Source organism: Protopterus annectens, chromosome 8.part0 (genome assembly GCF_019279795.1).
Source record: "Protopterus annectens isolate FY-2018-M chromosome 8.part0, PAN1.0, whole genome shotgun sequence".
NCBI classification, from domain to species: domain Eukaryota; kingdom Metazoa; phylum Chordata; order Ceratodontiformes; family Protopteridae; genus Protopterus; species Protopterus annectens.
Window position 1 is genome coordinate 88910123 of NC_056741.1, and position 17240 is coordinate 88927362.

Genomic DNA, 17240 nt, shown 5'->3' on the forward strand with positions numbered 1-17240 from the left:
TTCACAAAATGCATGTGAACACAAATCATGGTATCCTAGCTATGTTCTAAGTTTATAAGAGCAATATTTAAACTCTGTCCCTATTTTTGGGCCTTTGAAAAAAACAGAAATCCATGAAGCACTGATCTGGTATCCCAGACTGCAGCCTCGACAGTCTACAGGTCAAAGTAAAAGATTAGTATAACTGTTCAGAATGTCATATCCTGGCTGCAGCTAACTTAGCAAAACTTAGCAAAATAAATAAATAAATAAACAATGTCCTCTTTCCAGAGGAAAAATCAGTCAACTTAAGAGGTTAAGCAGTTCTTTATTCAACGACGGATCGGTATTCTTTTAAGAAAAAGTGTGTGTTGGCATCAGACTTGAAAAGGCCAGCACAAGTTCCAAGATCAAGGACTATAAAATTGATTGCCATATTATCACCTAATGCTCATGTGCACTGTATATACAAGGTAATATGTTTGAGATCATTTATATTTATTTACAATTGATTACCAGGAAAGTCCAACTGGGTAGAAGCCCATTTTCAGCAAAGGCAGTGAAGAATAGATCCAAATTATTACAAAACATTTTAAGACAATAATTTTGCAATCTTCTAAAATAAAACAAAAATATCTGCAGTTTAAATAGTTATAACAAATCAGACATAATATAAAAAGATTTGTTAAGAATGAATCGATACAAGTTATATGACAATCATTTAATATTTAGAGACATTTTAGACAGTTTGCAGAGAAATTAAAGGAAAGTTAGTCTAATACAAACATGAATTGTAATATGAAGTGAGGGAAAGCAGACTTATAGTATATTTAGAGAGAAAGTGAGGGAACAGAATTTGATAGAAGTAAGGAAGTAAATGAAGAAGGCAGAGTAAGGTTACAAGGATTAAAAAGGTACTTGTTCATATTAGGTACATAGCTTATCCTGGTTTTGAGCAAGAACAGAGACAGATTTTAGACAGGAAGCATTTCAGAGTGGTTTTAAAAGAAGGGAGGGAGGGTATTGACCTGATGGATACAAGTAAGGAGTTCCTGGCCTTAGCAACCTTGTACATGTACAGACAATGCCCAGCAGAGTTGACAGATTTGTAGACGGACAGGAATTTTTGGTCCTTGGATCACAATGATAGGCTGGGAACATAATTGTGTAGAATGGTTATTAGTGCTGGACAGGCAGGTGGATGCTGGATAATTTCATAGCTGGTAAGAAGATGAGTATATGATAGATGAGGCAGTTCTAACCAATTTAGGCATTTTAGTGCTATACAGTGGTGGGCTCTGAAAGGGGGACTTGCTTCAAATTTAGCAACTTTGTTATAGCATTGTTCAAGTTTTAATTTTTGTGAAGCCCGGAGGTTATTTAGGATAGCAACACCATAAAGAAGTGTGGATAGGCGATAAGTAGTGGCGAGTGTTATTTTAATTGCATTGGTGAGAACGTTTTTGGATCTGTAAAACATCCCTAGTTTTTAATGAGTTTTTCTTATGCAATTTTGTATATGCATGTTGAATGGAAGACTATCAACCACTGTCACCATTAATAATTTGCTATGACAAGTTACTTCAATGGTTGTATTTATCAAGACAGAGGACTTTAAATTTTGTTTTCTCATGAGAGGGGGAATTTGGGGGGAAAAGTAGTAGTTTGGTCTTATTTGGATTGCACATGAGTTGTGAAGCCATGTTCCAGTGGTTGTTAAAGCTTCTTGAGTAATTTTTTGGAGGTGTACCATGTTGTCATGTGCAAATAAGTGTGGAATCATCTGCATATTGTATTAGGGTGGTCTTTTGTGTGGATGCATAGAAGGTGTTGGTGAAAATGTTAAAGAGGAAGGGGCCAAGGATAGAGCCTTGTGGTAGTAGAAGGTAAGGAAAGAGCATGGAGTGCCATTTTACTGACAGATAACTATTGAACAGGTAGCTTTTGAATCACAGAATGGTGGGCTGAGAGAGACCTAGTGAGGACATTTGAAGTAGAAGTTTACTGTGACAAACTTTCAAAGGCATTAGACAAGTCTAGAAATAAGGAAGAGATTAATTTGCTGTTCTCTCTAGCTTTATTGACAGTGCCTCTATAGGTTAGAAGGACAGTGCTAGTACTATGGGAAGGACAGAAGCCATGCTGTGTAGGAGATAGGAGTTCTTCCTGCAGGGATTATCTAACAGTTGTTTTTGAATACATTTTTCAAGTATTTTGGTGAGTGGAGATAAGATTGCTAAAGGTCTAAAGTTATTTGTGTCTGTTGAAATTCTTCCTTTGTGCAGAGGAATAATGTGTGACTTTTTCCAGAGAGAAGGAATGTGGAATTCTTGGACTGACCTATTTATAAGGACTGAGACAGGATAGGTAATGCTATTGGCTGCTATTTTTATGTACTCCCTTGGAAGGTCATCAGCTGACGAGGAGTACAGTTTAAGCGTAGTTTATATAGGATGTGGGTAGAGGTTTGAAGGTGAAAGAGGATGTGATGATACATGGTTGTGTGACAGGGTTGGGATTAGATATTGAGGAATCCTTGGTCAAAGATGCTAAACTGTCTATAAAATAAGAGTGAAACTGTATTGCAGTTTTGAGTGGTAATTTATCAGAAGAGGAGTTTGGGATTCATTTTTGGCCGGGATATAAGATTTCTTTAATGGATGTCCAAATTTTTTTAGGGTTATGTTTAGTATTATTCTGAAAGTTACTATAGTAGAGTTTTTGTCTTTATTTATTTGCTTTCTACCATGATTGCAAAGCATTCTGAAGTTTTCAAGATATTGAGGTGTTTTATATTTTTGCCATTCTTTCCATGTCTTTTCTCTGTCCTGATTTAGCATTCTACTCTTTTTCGACAGCCAAATCACATTACCTGTTTTTACTAACAAACATTTATGGGTTAAGCTTGAAAATGAAAAAAGTTACATGTTATTTTATAAATATGCTGTTTAAGTGGATGTATGAGATGCCTCATCATTTAGAATGGGAAATGATTACTAGGAGAAGCTGACATTGTATCTGTGGTAGAGTAAATGCTAGGATCTAATACTAGGATCTAGTCTAATAGGGAATTTGATGCCTTGCTATTATGTGTGGGGCTATTAATTAGTTGTGTGAAAAGATATAAATTCATGCTAGATGTAGCGGAGTTAGAGTTTATGTCCAACCAATTGTAATTCACATCACCTACTAGTATTTTTTTCTTGTGGAAATATTTTGGATATCCAATGCAGAATATCTTCAAGTATAGATATATTGTCACCAGGAGGGATGTAATCATACATACCTCTCAACTTTGCAACATTAGAAATCAGGACAAAGTTAAAATAATGGGAAGACAAAGGCCCAAAATAGGGACATATTTTTAAATATTGTTCATATAAACTTAGAAAGTTGCTAGAATGAAAGTTATGGTGTTAGCATACATTTTTCTAAAGGCTATGAAGTCTGAAACTCAAATGTCTGTCATTATTTATTTGCCAGAAAGACACAAATTTTATGAAGAACAGGCCAAAAATATGAGGCAAAAATCTAAACATTCTAAAAAATCTATATGGTTGAAGGTACAGATAAGGACAGCAATACATATTTGTTTATAATTTGTTTATTTTGAGGAAAACAACAAGAAGCTCTGCTAAACTGAGTTTTCATATTGGTTTGCTGGAACTGTTATTTGTGATTTGCACACAAGGGCTGAGTATATTAAAAATATGACGGGCCCTGTCAGTTTCTTAATTTTGTTTATATATTTTTGTTAACTGTACATCCTAGATAGGTATGCTAATTGAAATCTTTGCTTTTCTAATGATCATACTGTTTACATGGCTGAGGGTTCACAATGCAATAATACCAAGCACCATTATTCATGGTTAACGGATTATGTTTTTTTCATTTTGCACTGAAGAAAATTTGTCTAGCTAAAAGTGACAATTACTGCTGATGCAACTACTTATAATTGTTAGAATGCTACTTGACTGTTTTTCTGTTTACTGAAGTTATTTATTTATATCTGAGGCTTCAGCTTTGGTGCACATGTGGTGTATTATTTATTTTCTGACAAAACATTTTGCCTCCTCAGTGTCATCGCCATTATTAACAGTTTGTGAACTTACACTATTTTGTTCATTCTTTTAAATCTCTACATGGTACTTCTTACCTGCTCGGCTTCACTGTTGATGACCACTAAATCTGCCTTCATTGATAGACAAGCATTCCTGCTGTCGCTCCAGTTTAATGTTTGATTTGAGAAGAAGTAGATGCTGTTCCCAAAATACGTTGTCCAGCCAGAAAAGTTTGAGGTGCCCCAAGGAAATAAACTGCATTGGGTTCCTATAAATAAAACAAAACAAACAACCATAAACTATCAATTTCCGACAGACTTCTTTACTTTAACTGAATGTTTACATAGTCCTCTGCTTAGCTACAACTGTATGCAAGATGCAGGTGTAAATATGTTAAATCTCATCAAAAACAAGATGTTAAAAGTATTAATGTGTTTAGTTAAAATGTATACATTTTCAGTAAATAGTGAAAAAAAAAAATATATATATATATATATATATATATATATATATATAGGTTTACCTCCATAATGTCGATGACCACAATGGCAAACACGTGTCCACAAACTCCGAACTGCACTGTCACAAAACCTTGAATGCCGATATTCTGAACCGCAAAATCTCGCCCACTTTTTGACCCATGTTATCACTTGTTTGTAGGTGTGGTGTGGTCGAAAAATTTGACTTTTGATGAGTTGTTGGCTTTCTGAGGTTTTGGCAGTATGGGTTTCATGGAAATGGTTCTGTGTTGTGCAAGTTCACCATTGTGGTCAGACATTATGGAGGTGTATATATATATATATATATATATATATATATGTACACTGGCATTTATAGACAGTGTAATTCACTGTGCAAAAATTGCACATAAAGTGAAAACATGCAGGGAAGGGATGATTCAGTGATTTGAGTGGCACGGTCATGTTAGAGGTAAAGAATGTGATATACAGTATAGGCAAATGATGATACGGCAATGAGGTTCCATATGTAAATGATGGGCAGTCAATATGTAAATAATGCTATCTAATATGGCAAAATGATTCAGAAACTTATAAGGTAAGTCCTCTGCATAGCTGTGGTACCTTGTTCTTAAAACCAGGAATAGATACAGTGCAGGATGCTAGAATGTAGGTAGTAATAACAACAGGTGTTACATTGTAGAATGATAGGGCCTAGTCTTGAAACTGGGGCCCAAGATTTTGCATACCATGTCCTTCCACATCAACACACCAACATGGATGTTACCATCGGGCATGTCTGTGTAGATAGAAGTCCCATGTAGTAGCTGCCAAACTATGTCACCCACAGGCATAATCAAGGTGGATACATAGATAGTCCATCTCAGTTGACATTAAGATATGTGCTGCTTTGACCACCCCAGTTACAGGGAACCATCTGTGGCATACAGAGGCCACAGTAGGGATTTCACAGGCATCAGCCTTGCATATCCTATACCAGTTATTTGACATTATACTGCAGCATGCGGAGGAGTATATATGTTTCCCAGATATTGCACAGGAGAAAACCACCACTATACAGATGTTTTACAGCACTGCACAATTCCCTGATGACATGGGAGCCACTGTTTTCACACAAATTACCATCAATGCACCAACTGCAAGTGTATGGTACATTAGCAGGAGAGGTTTCCACTCTTTGAGCAGCCAGGTGGCTTACAATGCACAGGATATCATTTATGTTTCCAAAAGCCTCCCAAGCAATGGATGGACTGGCTATGACATGCATCAAACATTACATTACCCATATAGGTTAGGTGATGGGCAGGGCAAAGTCATCATCATTTCCTTGGTGGGTGGGGACACATGAACAGTTAACAGCAATGCAATCATAAGGTTGAAAGGCTTGGGGAGTTAATTTTTGTATCCCTGTAGTCTGGTAGCAGGCTCAGAAGAGTCAAGGAACACATTTTCCAGTGGCAGGGTTCTGTGATCAGCCATTTCACATTCAGACTCTTCAACAGCCATATACAGCAAGACCTGTATAGGCACATCAGGGGACAGTTACCAGTAGAGGCCACGTTATGCAGCAGGGACCAGATCAACACCATCTGTTCCCTATCTCTAAGCTTCATGTCTTTTTGCATGGAATGGCTCCATCCCATAGGACATGAAGGTGTTGATCATTGCTCAACAAGTCATGGACATATTCCACCTCCAAAGTGGTGTTAGTAGCTATTGTCTTGTCTGGATCACTGGTCTGTACATCTGCTGATGGTTGCCAGTTGTTGCACCCTGGTCAGGGATGCACCTGGAGATAAAATAGTATTGCACCACTCCCCCATGGGCTATACACACAAATTAGAGGCAGTGCAGTTCATTGATGCCATCTGAAACGGAAGCACATATGCAACCTGAGTGGGTTTCAGAACTGCAAGGTATTTGCCAAACACTGGTAACGCTAGAGTTTTTTTTTTACTGTTCAACATCCTCATATGTGAGGATTCCGTATGAATCTCTGACATTAGTGCTACCAAAAGTGTCTCTGTGTTGTCAGATTCTGTCATGTGCACATGTGCACAATGCCATCATCATGAGCCACAGATGCCCTGCAAATATAAGACATGCGCTGCCCCACTGTGCTGAACTTTTTACCACTGGAGCCTATGAAAGCATAAAAAAGATACCTGTGATAAAAGTGAGATAAACCACAATCCCAGCCATCACAGTGTTAAAGGACAGAATTTATAAATACTATATATGGATATTGACATATGCTGTTGTGAAGAGCATTATAGATATAGACCAGAGGTACCTGGATGACAGACATGCAAAAGCCCCTTACTGAATAAGTCCTACTACACATGTAGTGCACTGTAACATACATCATTGTAATGGCTAAAACTAACCTCTTGCATCCTTTGTGGATATCTATGTGGTCATTACCATACCTCTCAACTGCACATATTTTTGCAGAATGTCCAGATTTTTAACCCTCATATTTTTGGTCTGTTTTTCATAAAATTGTGGCTTTCTGGCAAATTAGTGGCAAATCATTAAAGACTGAAGTTAAAAAATAATAACAAACATTTGAGTTTCAGACTTCATACCATTCAGAAAATTCATGCTTTATAGTGTCAGGCTGATGTAACTAGTGTACATAGTTATTTAAGATGTTATATACAAATACTATGGAATTTATTCAACTGTATTTGAAAAATAAAAAAAAATTGAGAAAAAAAAGAAAATTAATGCTAATGCAAACCCTGTTATTCTATCAACGTTCTAAATTTGTAAGAGAAATATTTAAAAAATGTTCCTATTTTTGGGCCTTTGTCCAACTTTTATTTATGGTTTTGTCCAGATTTCTTGCTTTAAGAGGTTGAGAGGTATGGGCATTACCTGTCTAGCTCCAATACCCAGCTCACCATTGGTTATGAGGGCCCATTTTCATTAACTACTCAAAGACCACAGGAAGTCTTTCACCTTTGTGTGCCACGTCTGTGATTGTAATCTCCCTCTTGTAGTGCACATGCCTTGGTAATATACTGTGCCTCGTTCTTAGTATGCAGGCAACAACCTGAGATAAGACTCCTATTATTGGACACCCACAGAAGTGATGTCCTGCTCCAAGCCCTGCCTCACCTGCTCTCAGACAGGCTTGTCCTTATTATCTGATCCAGGATTCACAGATTTTGTGTGCAGAGATATAGACATCATATTTTAGTCTCCTGGTTGATGAAATTTTCAGTAATTGCTTCTCTCTTGGCACATGACAAAACACATACACCTGTGAGTTACATGTCTCAGTTAGTGTCTATACATGGTTGTACATGGATGTGCCATTTAACTATGTGATGCCTCCCAATCCTATAAGGTGCCCACTTTCCCAACTGCTGTTCTACTCTGGTACTTCCCCAATTTGCTATACAAACTGCAGCAATGGGTTTGTTATCATGACATCCCTTCCTGGATCTGTGACCAACACCCTGTAACACTTTGAACAAATTCTGCTCCTATAGTATACCTTGTCATGTTTCATCCAGTGTGCAGGGCCATTATGTCCTGTGTGGCATGTCCTGCCCTATGTGGACATTGTCCTATAGTACACCTTGTCGTGCTTCATCCAGTGTATAGGGCCATTATGTCCTGTGTGGCATGTCCAGCCCTATGTGCACATTGTCCTATAGTACACCTTGTCATGCTTCATCCAGTGTATAGGGCCATTATGTCCTGTGTGGCATGTCCAGCCCTATGTGCACATTGTCCTATAGTACACCTTGTCATGCTTCATCCACAGGGCTATTATGTCCTGTATGGCATGTCCAGCCCTATGTGCACATTGTCCTATAGTACACCTTGTCATGCTTCATCCAGTGTATAGGACCATTATGTCCTGTGTGGCATGTCCAGCCCTATGTGCACATTGTCCTATAGTACACCTTGCCATGCTTCATCCAGTGTATAGGGCCATTATGTCCTGTGTGGCATGTCCAGCCCTATGTGCACATTGTCCTATAGTACACCTTGTCATGCTTCATCCACAGGGCCATTATGTCATGTGTGGCATGTCCAGCCCTATGTGGACATTGCTGCATTTGGATCTGCATCCACAGCATGACTGTACCATGACATTGTGGTGTACTCCCACACCCACATACACCACTTCCTCTGTGTTCCTGTTGCTTCCATCCAGCATGGAGGATCAGTACAGTGCAGGGGTACATTACTAAGTCTCCTGTCTTCTTTCACTATGCCTATTTCAAAGTCCAATATCTTATTGCCGTAAACTCCTGATTCCAAAGCTGTAGGCATTAGCATGATGTTCGACATTATGGAAACAACACTTTTTATCATGCTGTTGGGCCTTATAGCATGGTGGTTATGTAAATGAGGGGAATTACCTCTGATGAATCTAAATTGCTAACTTAACACCTGATATCACCTACACTAGGCAGTACTAACCTATTTGTCTCAGGGATATGAACTAGTTTCTTGTACATGGATTTCTAAACATCATAGTGTTATAAGTGAGTAACAGATCCATTGTACAGATCCTCATTGCAGCACTGTGATCCACGCCACACTATGTCTCAGTGTGCACACATGCACATAGAACCACCATTTTGCTGTTCAGATGGACCAGTCTGAAAGGCCTGGCTGCTGTTTCAGGTGCAGGAAGCAGCAGAGGTCATAGCCAAAGGACAGTACAATTTTCTTATTGCTCTTCTTCCACTATAAGGATTTTCAGTAGCAACTACTGGGCAAATATGATGTCTCTTTATACAGTGCTGATGCCTGGCACTAGCTTGCCTGGACACCAAAGTATGTCACCTGCATCACCCATTCTGATAAGTAGAGCAGCTATTATTATAATGATCTGCAGTAGTGACACCTGCTTATTCAGTGAGCAACAGAATTTAGAAGAGAGGGAGAGAGAGTTTTATTGCAAGTATCTTTTGAATAATCAAACACTACACTGTGTTCTTCCTACTTTGGCATACAGCAGCTGTGGAGCAAAGAAACAGAAGAGAAGGAAGCCAAAGGAGGCAAGAGCACCTCTACTGACAAAGGAGTGCATGTGTCATGTGTACTACTGAGCTGTACAATTTTAACAACACATGCAACATATGTGTGTGCCTATGTATTTTCTTTTCATTGTCACTTCCTTCTACTGGTCTAGTTGTACGGGTGACTGAAGAGCAGTGCTGGTCATCTTGGCCTGTGCCAGTTTATATGTCTGGTACTGGATCACAAGATGCCATTAGGTCTTTCTCTTAGCATAGGGTGATGCAGTCACTGTACTAAAAGTGACCTGGATGGTCAGCGGCTAGAATCTGTAGCCACTACTTAGGACTATAGTGGAGACTCATCTTCTGATCATGGCTGTGAGGGGTCCCCTTCTAGTCTTCTGGCATCAGCTATGAAGGCTAGTAGCTTCTAAGGAGCATTGTTAGCAGGATGAGTGCCTGTCAACAGTAGTGTGCCTTTTGGTATAGCTTTTTGAGGCATGCAAAAGACAGTTCATTATCATTGAACCAAAAGGGCATGTTCTGCATATGACATTTATTTATTTATTTATTTGCAGTTGTTTAACCAGGATAGTCCATTGGGCCCAAGGAACCCGTTTTCAATGGAGTCCTGGGGAGAAAAGCTCCACATACAGATTATACAAAGATTAAGTTCCACACATAGATTACATGATGATTACAGAGTAACATTATACAATTTCAGGTTATAATCTGGTCAAATATATTTTAATCAAAAGTAATAAATGCAATAGTATTTAATGTAGAATTTTTTTTTTTTTTTTGGGATAGGTAGTTAGATGCAGTAGGCTAAGAGATTGCAAGGTATAAGTAAAGAGTATAGGAATAAGTAAGGAATTATAGGGATAGGTAGTTAGATGCAGTAGGCTAGGAGATTGCTAGGTATAAGTAAGGAATTATAGGGATAGATAGTTAGATGCAGTAGGCTAAGAGATTGCTGGGTATAAGTAAGGAAATGATATACTACAAGCAAGCTTGAAATCACTATCTGGGATTTGTAAGAAGGGGAAGAGAAGAAGAGTGGAGAGTAGGTTATGGGGGATGGGAGCAGGAGCATTGCCATGTTGACGTTAGATGAGAATGAAGTAGTTTTTTAAAGTATGGGAGGCTAGTGGTTGTACGAATGGAGGGGGGTAGGGAGTTCCATAAGCGTGCTAGTGAGAAGGACAGGAGGTTTTGTCCTGGGGTGCGGAGGGGTCTGTAAACCTCAATAAGGTTTTGATTGTTTGATCTTAGAAGTCTTTGGGTGTGGTGCATTTTAAAGGTAGTTGAGAGGGAGGGACAGAGGTATGGTTGGAATATAAGTTTATGAACATAGGTTAGCTGAGTGTAGGAAAGGTAGTTGGGGAGTTCTAGCCAGTTGAGTCTGTGAAGAGGTATACAGTGATGGGTTGATGATTTGTTGCTGGTGGCAAATCTGGCTATTTTATTGTAGCAAGAGGACAGTTTGGTTTTGAGAGATGATTGTAGGTTTGTTAGAAGAGGGGCACCATAGAGAAGGGAGGGAAGGAGAAATGTGGTAGAGAGAGTATGTTTTGTAGTTGAGGTGAGGAACCGATTATGTCGGTAGAGCATGCCGAGTTTTTGTTGGGTTTTTTTTATGTTTAGTAGCAGATGGGAGTTGAAATTAAGCTTGTCATCAATTTGGACTCCTAGTAGTTTGGTTTCAGATACCAGCTCAAGAGGTGTGTTATTTTGGCTGGTAATGGAGAATAAATTCCTGTCAAAGTTATTAGTTTTAGAGGGAGTAAATATCATTAGTTTAGTTTTAGCAGCATTAAGTGCTAGATGGTTGTCTTTCATCCACTGTTCAGTGGAGGCGAAGGCATCTTGAGTAAGTTTTAAAAGGGAGGGGATGGATGAGGCAGCACAGATAATTGTGGAATCATCTGCATATTGAATAATGTTTGCAAGAGGGATAGAGTGGAAAAAGTCATTAATGAAAATATTGAAGAGGAGGGGGCCCAGTATAGAACCTTGTGGGACACCTGTGGGGGTGTTGAGAAAGGAGGAGGTGGCTTTCTTCCACTTGACAGCTTGTTGCCTATTAGAGAGATAGCTGGTAAACCAAGTAAGGGATGATAATGTAAGGTTTAGTTTAGATAGTTTAGTAAGAAGTAAGTTATGAGAGATAGTGTCAAAGGCTTTAGAAAGATCGAGTAGGATGGTAGAAACAGTGAGGCCAGAATCTCTAGCTTTATTCACAGTTTCTAGGAAGGATAGGAGGGCTGTCATGGTACTGTGATGGGGTCTGAATCCATGCTGGGTAGGAGTTAATAGGTTGTTATCTAAGAGATGGGGAAGGAGTTGAAGATGAATACATTTCTCTAGGATTTTTGAAATGGGAGAGAGGATGGCGATGGGATGGAAGTTGGTGATATTAGTATTAGTTCCACCTTTATGGAGAGGAATGATGTAAGCTTTTTTCCAGATTTGGGGAACATTGCCTTCTTGGATGGAGTGGTTGATTAGGATACTGATAGGAAGAGCAATGGCTTCAGCAGCTATGCTGAGGAAGTATGAGGGAATGTTATCAGGGGCATTGGTGCATGGTTTTAGTTTCTGTAGGAGTTTTTTTATGGTGGAAGTAGGAATCATTTTAATGTGGAAGGCTGGGCGTTGAGAGGGTGGGGGATCAGATAAAGAAGATGGAGGGGGAGCTGGGTGAGGAGAAGTGGAAGTAGTTGGTTGATTGTTATTTGAGAAAGAGGAAGTAAGTTTGGAAATAGAATCTATGAAAAAAGAGTTGAATTGTGTGGCAAGATCAGTGTCTTGTGTATATGGGCAGGGTATTGGGTTTTCTATAGTACCAGGTTTTAGGAGGGTGTTTATACCTCTCCAGAACATTTGTTGGTTGGTTTTGTGGTTGCTTTGAAGTTGGGAGAAGTAGTTGCGACGGTCTGCATAGATAAGCTTTTTAACTGAGTTACGAAGAGTTTTGTATTTTTGTATTCATTAAGGGTAGATGAGGATTTGTTCCTGTGATATTGTGTCCAGGCTTTGTCTCTAAGTCGCATGTTTGTCAGTGTGTTTTTTGTTAACCAGGGGCTGGATTTCTTTTTTATTCTTTTAGTTATTAAGGGAGCGTAAGTATCTAGAAGATTTAGAAAGGTAGTATTGAAGTGAGTGATTGCATTGTTGAGGGGTAGAGTTTTTAAAGGGTACCAGTTAAGGGATTTTAGGGAGTCAGAGAAAGCTTCTAGGTTAAAGTTTTTATGGCATCAGGTAGTGATGTGGTTATGAGTAACTTGTAGGGGAGAAGGAAGACGTTATGAAGATGGGAAGGTGGTCACTGAGGGAGTCGGGAAGTGTTCCACTTTTGGGGTAGTAGTGAGGGTGGGAGACTAGAATCCAGTCTAAGATGTTGTCACTAGTGAGGTCTTTGCATGGCCTAGTTATGGAGTTGATGAGTTGAGAATAGTTATATAGGTTGATGTTGAGGGAGTCAGTAGGGGATAGAATGGAGGACCAGTTTATGTTGGTGTCTCCCATGATTATAGTTTCATTACAGATGTTAGTTGAAAGCCAGGAGAGGATCTCTTTGAGTATTGGTATATTGTTTCCAGGGGGTATGTAAAGGGAGGCTATGTATATATATATATATTTGTGTTTGTTTAACTGAAGATGGGCTAGTATTAATTCTGCATTACCGAATTGGGGAATGTCTTTGTTAAAAGGTGATATGCATAAGGAGGATGAGTAGAGTAGTGCTACTCCACCACCCTTTTTATGGGTTCTATCTGTTCTGATGATAGAGTAATTGGGTGGCACTATCTCTTCATTTTTGATATGAGGTTTTAGCCAGGTTTCAGAAATGGCTAGGATGTCAGGTTTATTGTGGAGTAGCCAGGCATGCAGATTTGGAATTTTGTTAGTTAAGCTTTGTGCGTTGAGAGATGCAAATAGGATGGATTTAGATATTGAGGAAGAGGGGTATGGGCCTGGGTTGGGGTGTACGTCGCCAGATAAAAGTATGGCAGTTAGAAGTTGAGTTAAGTAGTTGTGGTATTTGGATTGCTTTGAATGGGAGGTGCAGGTTGAAAAATTAGTGGAGGATATGGAGGGAGAGTGGGTGTTGAGGTATTATGAGGAGGGATTAGTTTGTAATGAAAACATAGGTTGAGATTGATGGGATATAGTTCAGGAGAGATGGAGTTGTAATGGTAAGTTAGTGATGTGTGGTGTGGGTAGGTTGTGTGTAGGAGAGGGGTGTGGGTGATGAGATTAGGTTCAGTCAGATAGTAGATATAGGAAATGTTGAGAAGTAGTAGAAGATGAATAGGGAGGGTTGAATATTTTATAAGCATATTGGGTTATGATAGTTAAAGTAAGTGTTGAGTAAGGAGGAAGCAGAAATTTGATGAAGGTGTGTTATGTGAGGGGGTGGGGATAAAAAGATGATGGAGAGGAAGTAGGAGTGGTTATGAAGGTATAAATGTAGATGTAGTGGGGTGGGTGGGAATTGGGGGTATAGTAGGGGAGCGGAGTGAGCCCACAGGGCGAATGGAGTGGGGAAGACCAAGAGGAGAGTGAAAAAAGTATCAGCTACTACTGCTGATGATATACAAAGGTTAGCAGGTATGGTAAATATAGAATAGAAAAGGAGGAGTATTTTGTAGAGATGTAAGAGGTGTTATGAGTCAGGTAGTTAAAGTTGTACAGGGGGTGAAAAAAAGATTGTAGTCAGAGAGAGAACAGAAAAGGTTGTAGTCAGAGAGAGAACAGAAAATAGAATACAGGCTTTTAAGTTGAGGAGTCAGGTTACTAGGAGGGAAGCCAGGTAACATTACAGTTGCATCGGCAATTGGTTAGAGGGCACTGCCACCTAGTGGTGAGAATGAGGAAAACAGGCAGCAATGTTGAGCAGGTTACTTGCAACTTTCGCTGTGAAAGTGTCTGGGACTAAGGTGACTTGGGGGGAGAGAGTATGTCCGTGTGGTCCACGGTAGGCTGCTGAGTCACTTACAAGGGAGAATAGACAGAAGTAAATGTATTACTAGGTAGGTAGTACAGACACAGTAGATGTTTTAAGGCTACCTACATTCAATATTAAACTTTAAGGGCAGTCCTCAGGAGTTCTATGATTCAGTCTGGTAGGCAAACTCCAGGGAGTTTGCAGGAGGTATTCCTTGTTTGGTGGTAGGGAGGGGGCTTCTGAGGTGAGCTTCTGAGGTGAGCTTTTGAGGTGAGGAAATTCAATATTAAACTTTAAGGCCAGTCTTCAGGAGTTCTATGAGTCAGTCTGGTAGGCAAATTCCAGGGAGTTTTCAGGAGGTATTCCTTGTTTGGTGGTAGGGAGGGGGCTTCTGAGGTGAGCTTCTGAGGTGAGGAAATTCAATATTAAACTTTAAGGGCAGTCTTCAGGAGTTCTATGAGTCAGTCTGGTAGGCAAACTCCAGGGAGTTTGCAGGAGGTATTCCTTGTTTGGTGGTAGGGAGGGGGCTTCTGAGGTGAGCTTCTGAGGTGAGGAAATTCAATATTAAACTTTAAGGGTAGTCTTCAGGAGTTCTATGAGTCAGTCTGGTAGGCAAACTCCAGGGAGTTTGCAGGAGGTATTCCTTGTTTGGTGGTAGGGAGGGGGCTTCTGAGGTGAGCTTCTGAGGTGAGGAAATTCAATATTAAACTTTAAGGGCAGTCTTCAGGAGTTCTATGAATCAGTCTGGTAGGCAAACTCCAGGGAGTTTGCAGGAGGTATTCCTTGTTTGGTGATAGGGAGGGGGCTTCTGAGGTGAGCTTCTGAGGTGAGGAAATTCAATGTTAAACTTTAAGGGCAGTCTTCAGGAGTTCTATGAGTCAGTCTGGTAGGCAAACTCCAGGGAGTTTGCAGGAGGTATTCCTTGTTTGGTGGTAGGGAGGGGGCTTCTGAAGTGAGCTTCTGAGGTGAGGAAATTCAATATTAAACTTTAAGGGCAGTCTCCAGAAGTTCTATGAGTCAGTCTGGTAGGCAAACTTCAGGGAGTTTGCAGGAGGTATTCCTTGTTTGGTGGTAGGGAGGGGGCTTCTGAGGTGAGCTTCTGAGGTGAGGAACGAGGAAATGAGAAACGAGCAGCACTACCGCAGGGACCACTGGGGCTGTTGTTACATGTAACATCTGCTGATGAGGTAAATGATATCTGTGTGAATGTATCTGGGTCAGTATGAATGCCACCTTGTACTCTGCCATATCACCCTTCCATGTGTTACTTCATCTTGTGTGTCATTTCCTATAATTTGCTTGTCCAGTGCTCACCATCTTCCAGTTTCCACCATCTACCTGTGCCATCCACTGATGTCCCCATCTTTTATGGCAGTACAACTGTTGTTTGTCTGTATCTGTATTTCATGTTTTGTTTTGTGTGTCTGTGACCTTCCCTTCTCCCTCTATATCTCCATTAACCCATCCTGACTACCTTCTGTAGTTCACTTCCTCATAAAAAATAGAAGCCTTTCCCACAAAAATGTGTCCTTCCTTACTCCTACTATGTTTCTTTATGGTTATCATTTTGTGTTTTTCTGTCCTTACTATTCCCTTTCATTTCACTTTCCAATCTCTCCTTCCTTACCCATTTATATGATGAAATAGGTTGGCTCTGTAATGCACTGTCCCTCTTTGGTCTATGTGGTGCTGTACATACGGAAACAGTGTATAATTTTCTGCATGTCTGCACACACATGTAACCTCTGGCACACTACCTGTGACACTGACCACTCTGATGACAAACTCTTGGATTGCATGACTTCACTACTGAGAGTGGCTAACGCCACTTGTCCCCATAACATAGCTTCACTGATTTACAGTCTACGCCTTACATAACAGGTTCCCTTTAAATCAGTGAATGCTTAAAATAGCGAATGCTGATTTATCGACCCATTAAGAGCGGAACCTTAAAATCCCAAAGACACAGAACAGCGATTTTTTTCCCAGAGAAAAAAATTGCTGGGCCTTTTTCAGGACTTAACCATTTCCTCCACTGTATACAGCAGCGACACACAAACTGATGTAAAGACAAACTAAAACCACGGAAACCTTGCTCAAGCAATCCAGAAAAACGGTATATTCAGTTGAACAGGAACAATCTGTTATAAAAAAGCCAAACAATATCCTTAACGCTACTTTATTTGAAAACGTTTTCGCCTTGCTTACTAGCTTGGCTTCATCAGAGGAATGTAGAACCAATTTCAAAGTACAACTTATATATAAAAACAAAAGGAAATGATGTCATGAAACGACATCTTTTTCTTTTTTAAAAACATATTACATATCAAAACACATTCTGCTAATATGTGTAAATGAATAGATAAATACACATAGTACATTTGATTATTAATTAATCAAAGTTAGATCCCACAATATAAAAAAGTCATATGAAAAATATTGTTTACATAGAATAAGTCAATAAGCATCTCTAAACTATTATTGTATACTATAAAGAGATACTCATCACATAACTAAAAGCATCCCAAATTAAAAAGGGTCAAGAACTATATATATATATATAAATATGTATAGAATCCAAAAAAATCACATACAGGTTAAATTTAATTAACGGAGGTAACTTTTTAATTTTAAAATAGGCATAATATTACAATTATCATTTAATCCAGGACAGTGGAATGCATCAGTCCTAAATTGCCACTCCAATTCTTTAATTTCCAAAAGTAGTGTAGTAGGACCCCCTCTGATTGATGTATTAATCTGGTCAATAGCCATAAAT

The 17240-nt window shown here is 39.4% G+C and overlaps 1 protein-coding gene across 1 annotated transcript in view; it reads right to left on the reverse strand.

Moving 5' to 3' along the window:
• The window catches only part of LOC122808663 (CD209 antigen-like protein E), a gene marked incomplete at its 3' end in the record, with an annotated part of 466626 nt that overhangs the window by 142240 nt on the left and 307146 nt on the right, over positions 1-17240 (reverse strand). Inside the window, 1 exon segment of the mRNA XM_044079639.1 lies at positions 4136-4308. Coding sequence (XP_043935574.1) covers positions 4136-4308 — 173 coding nt within the window.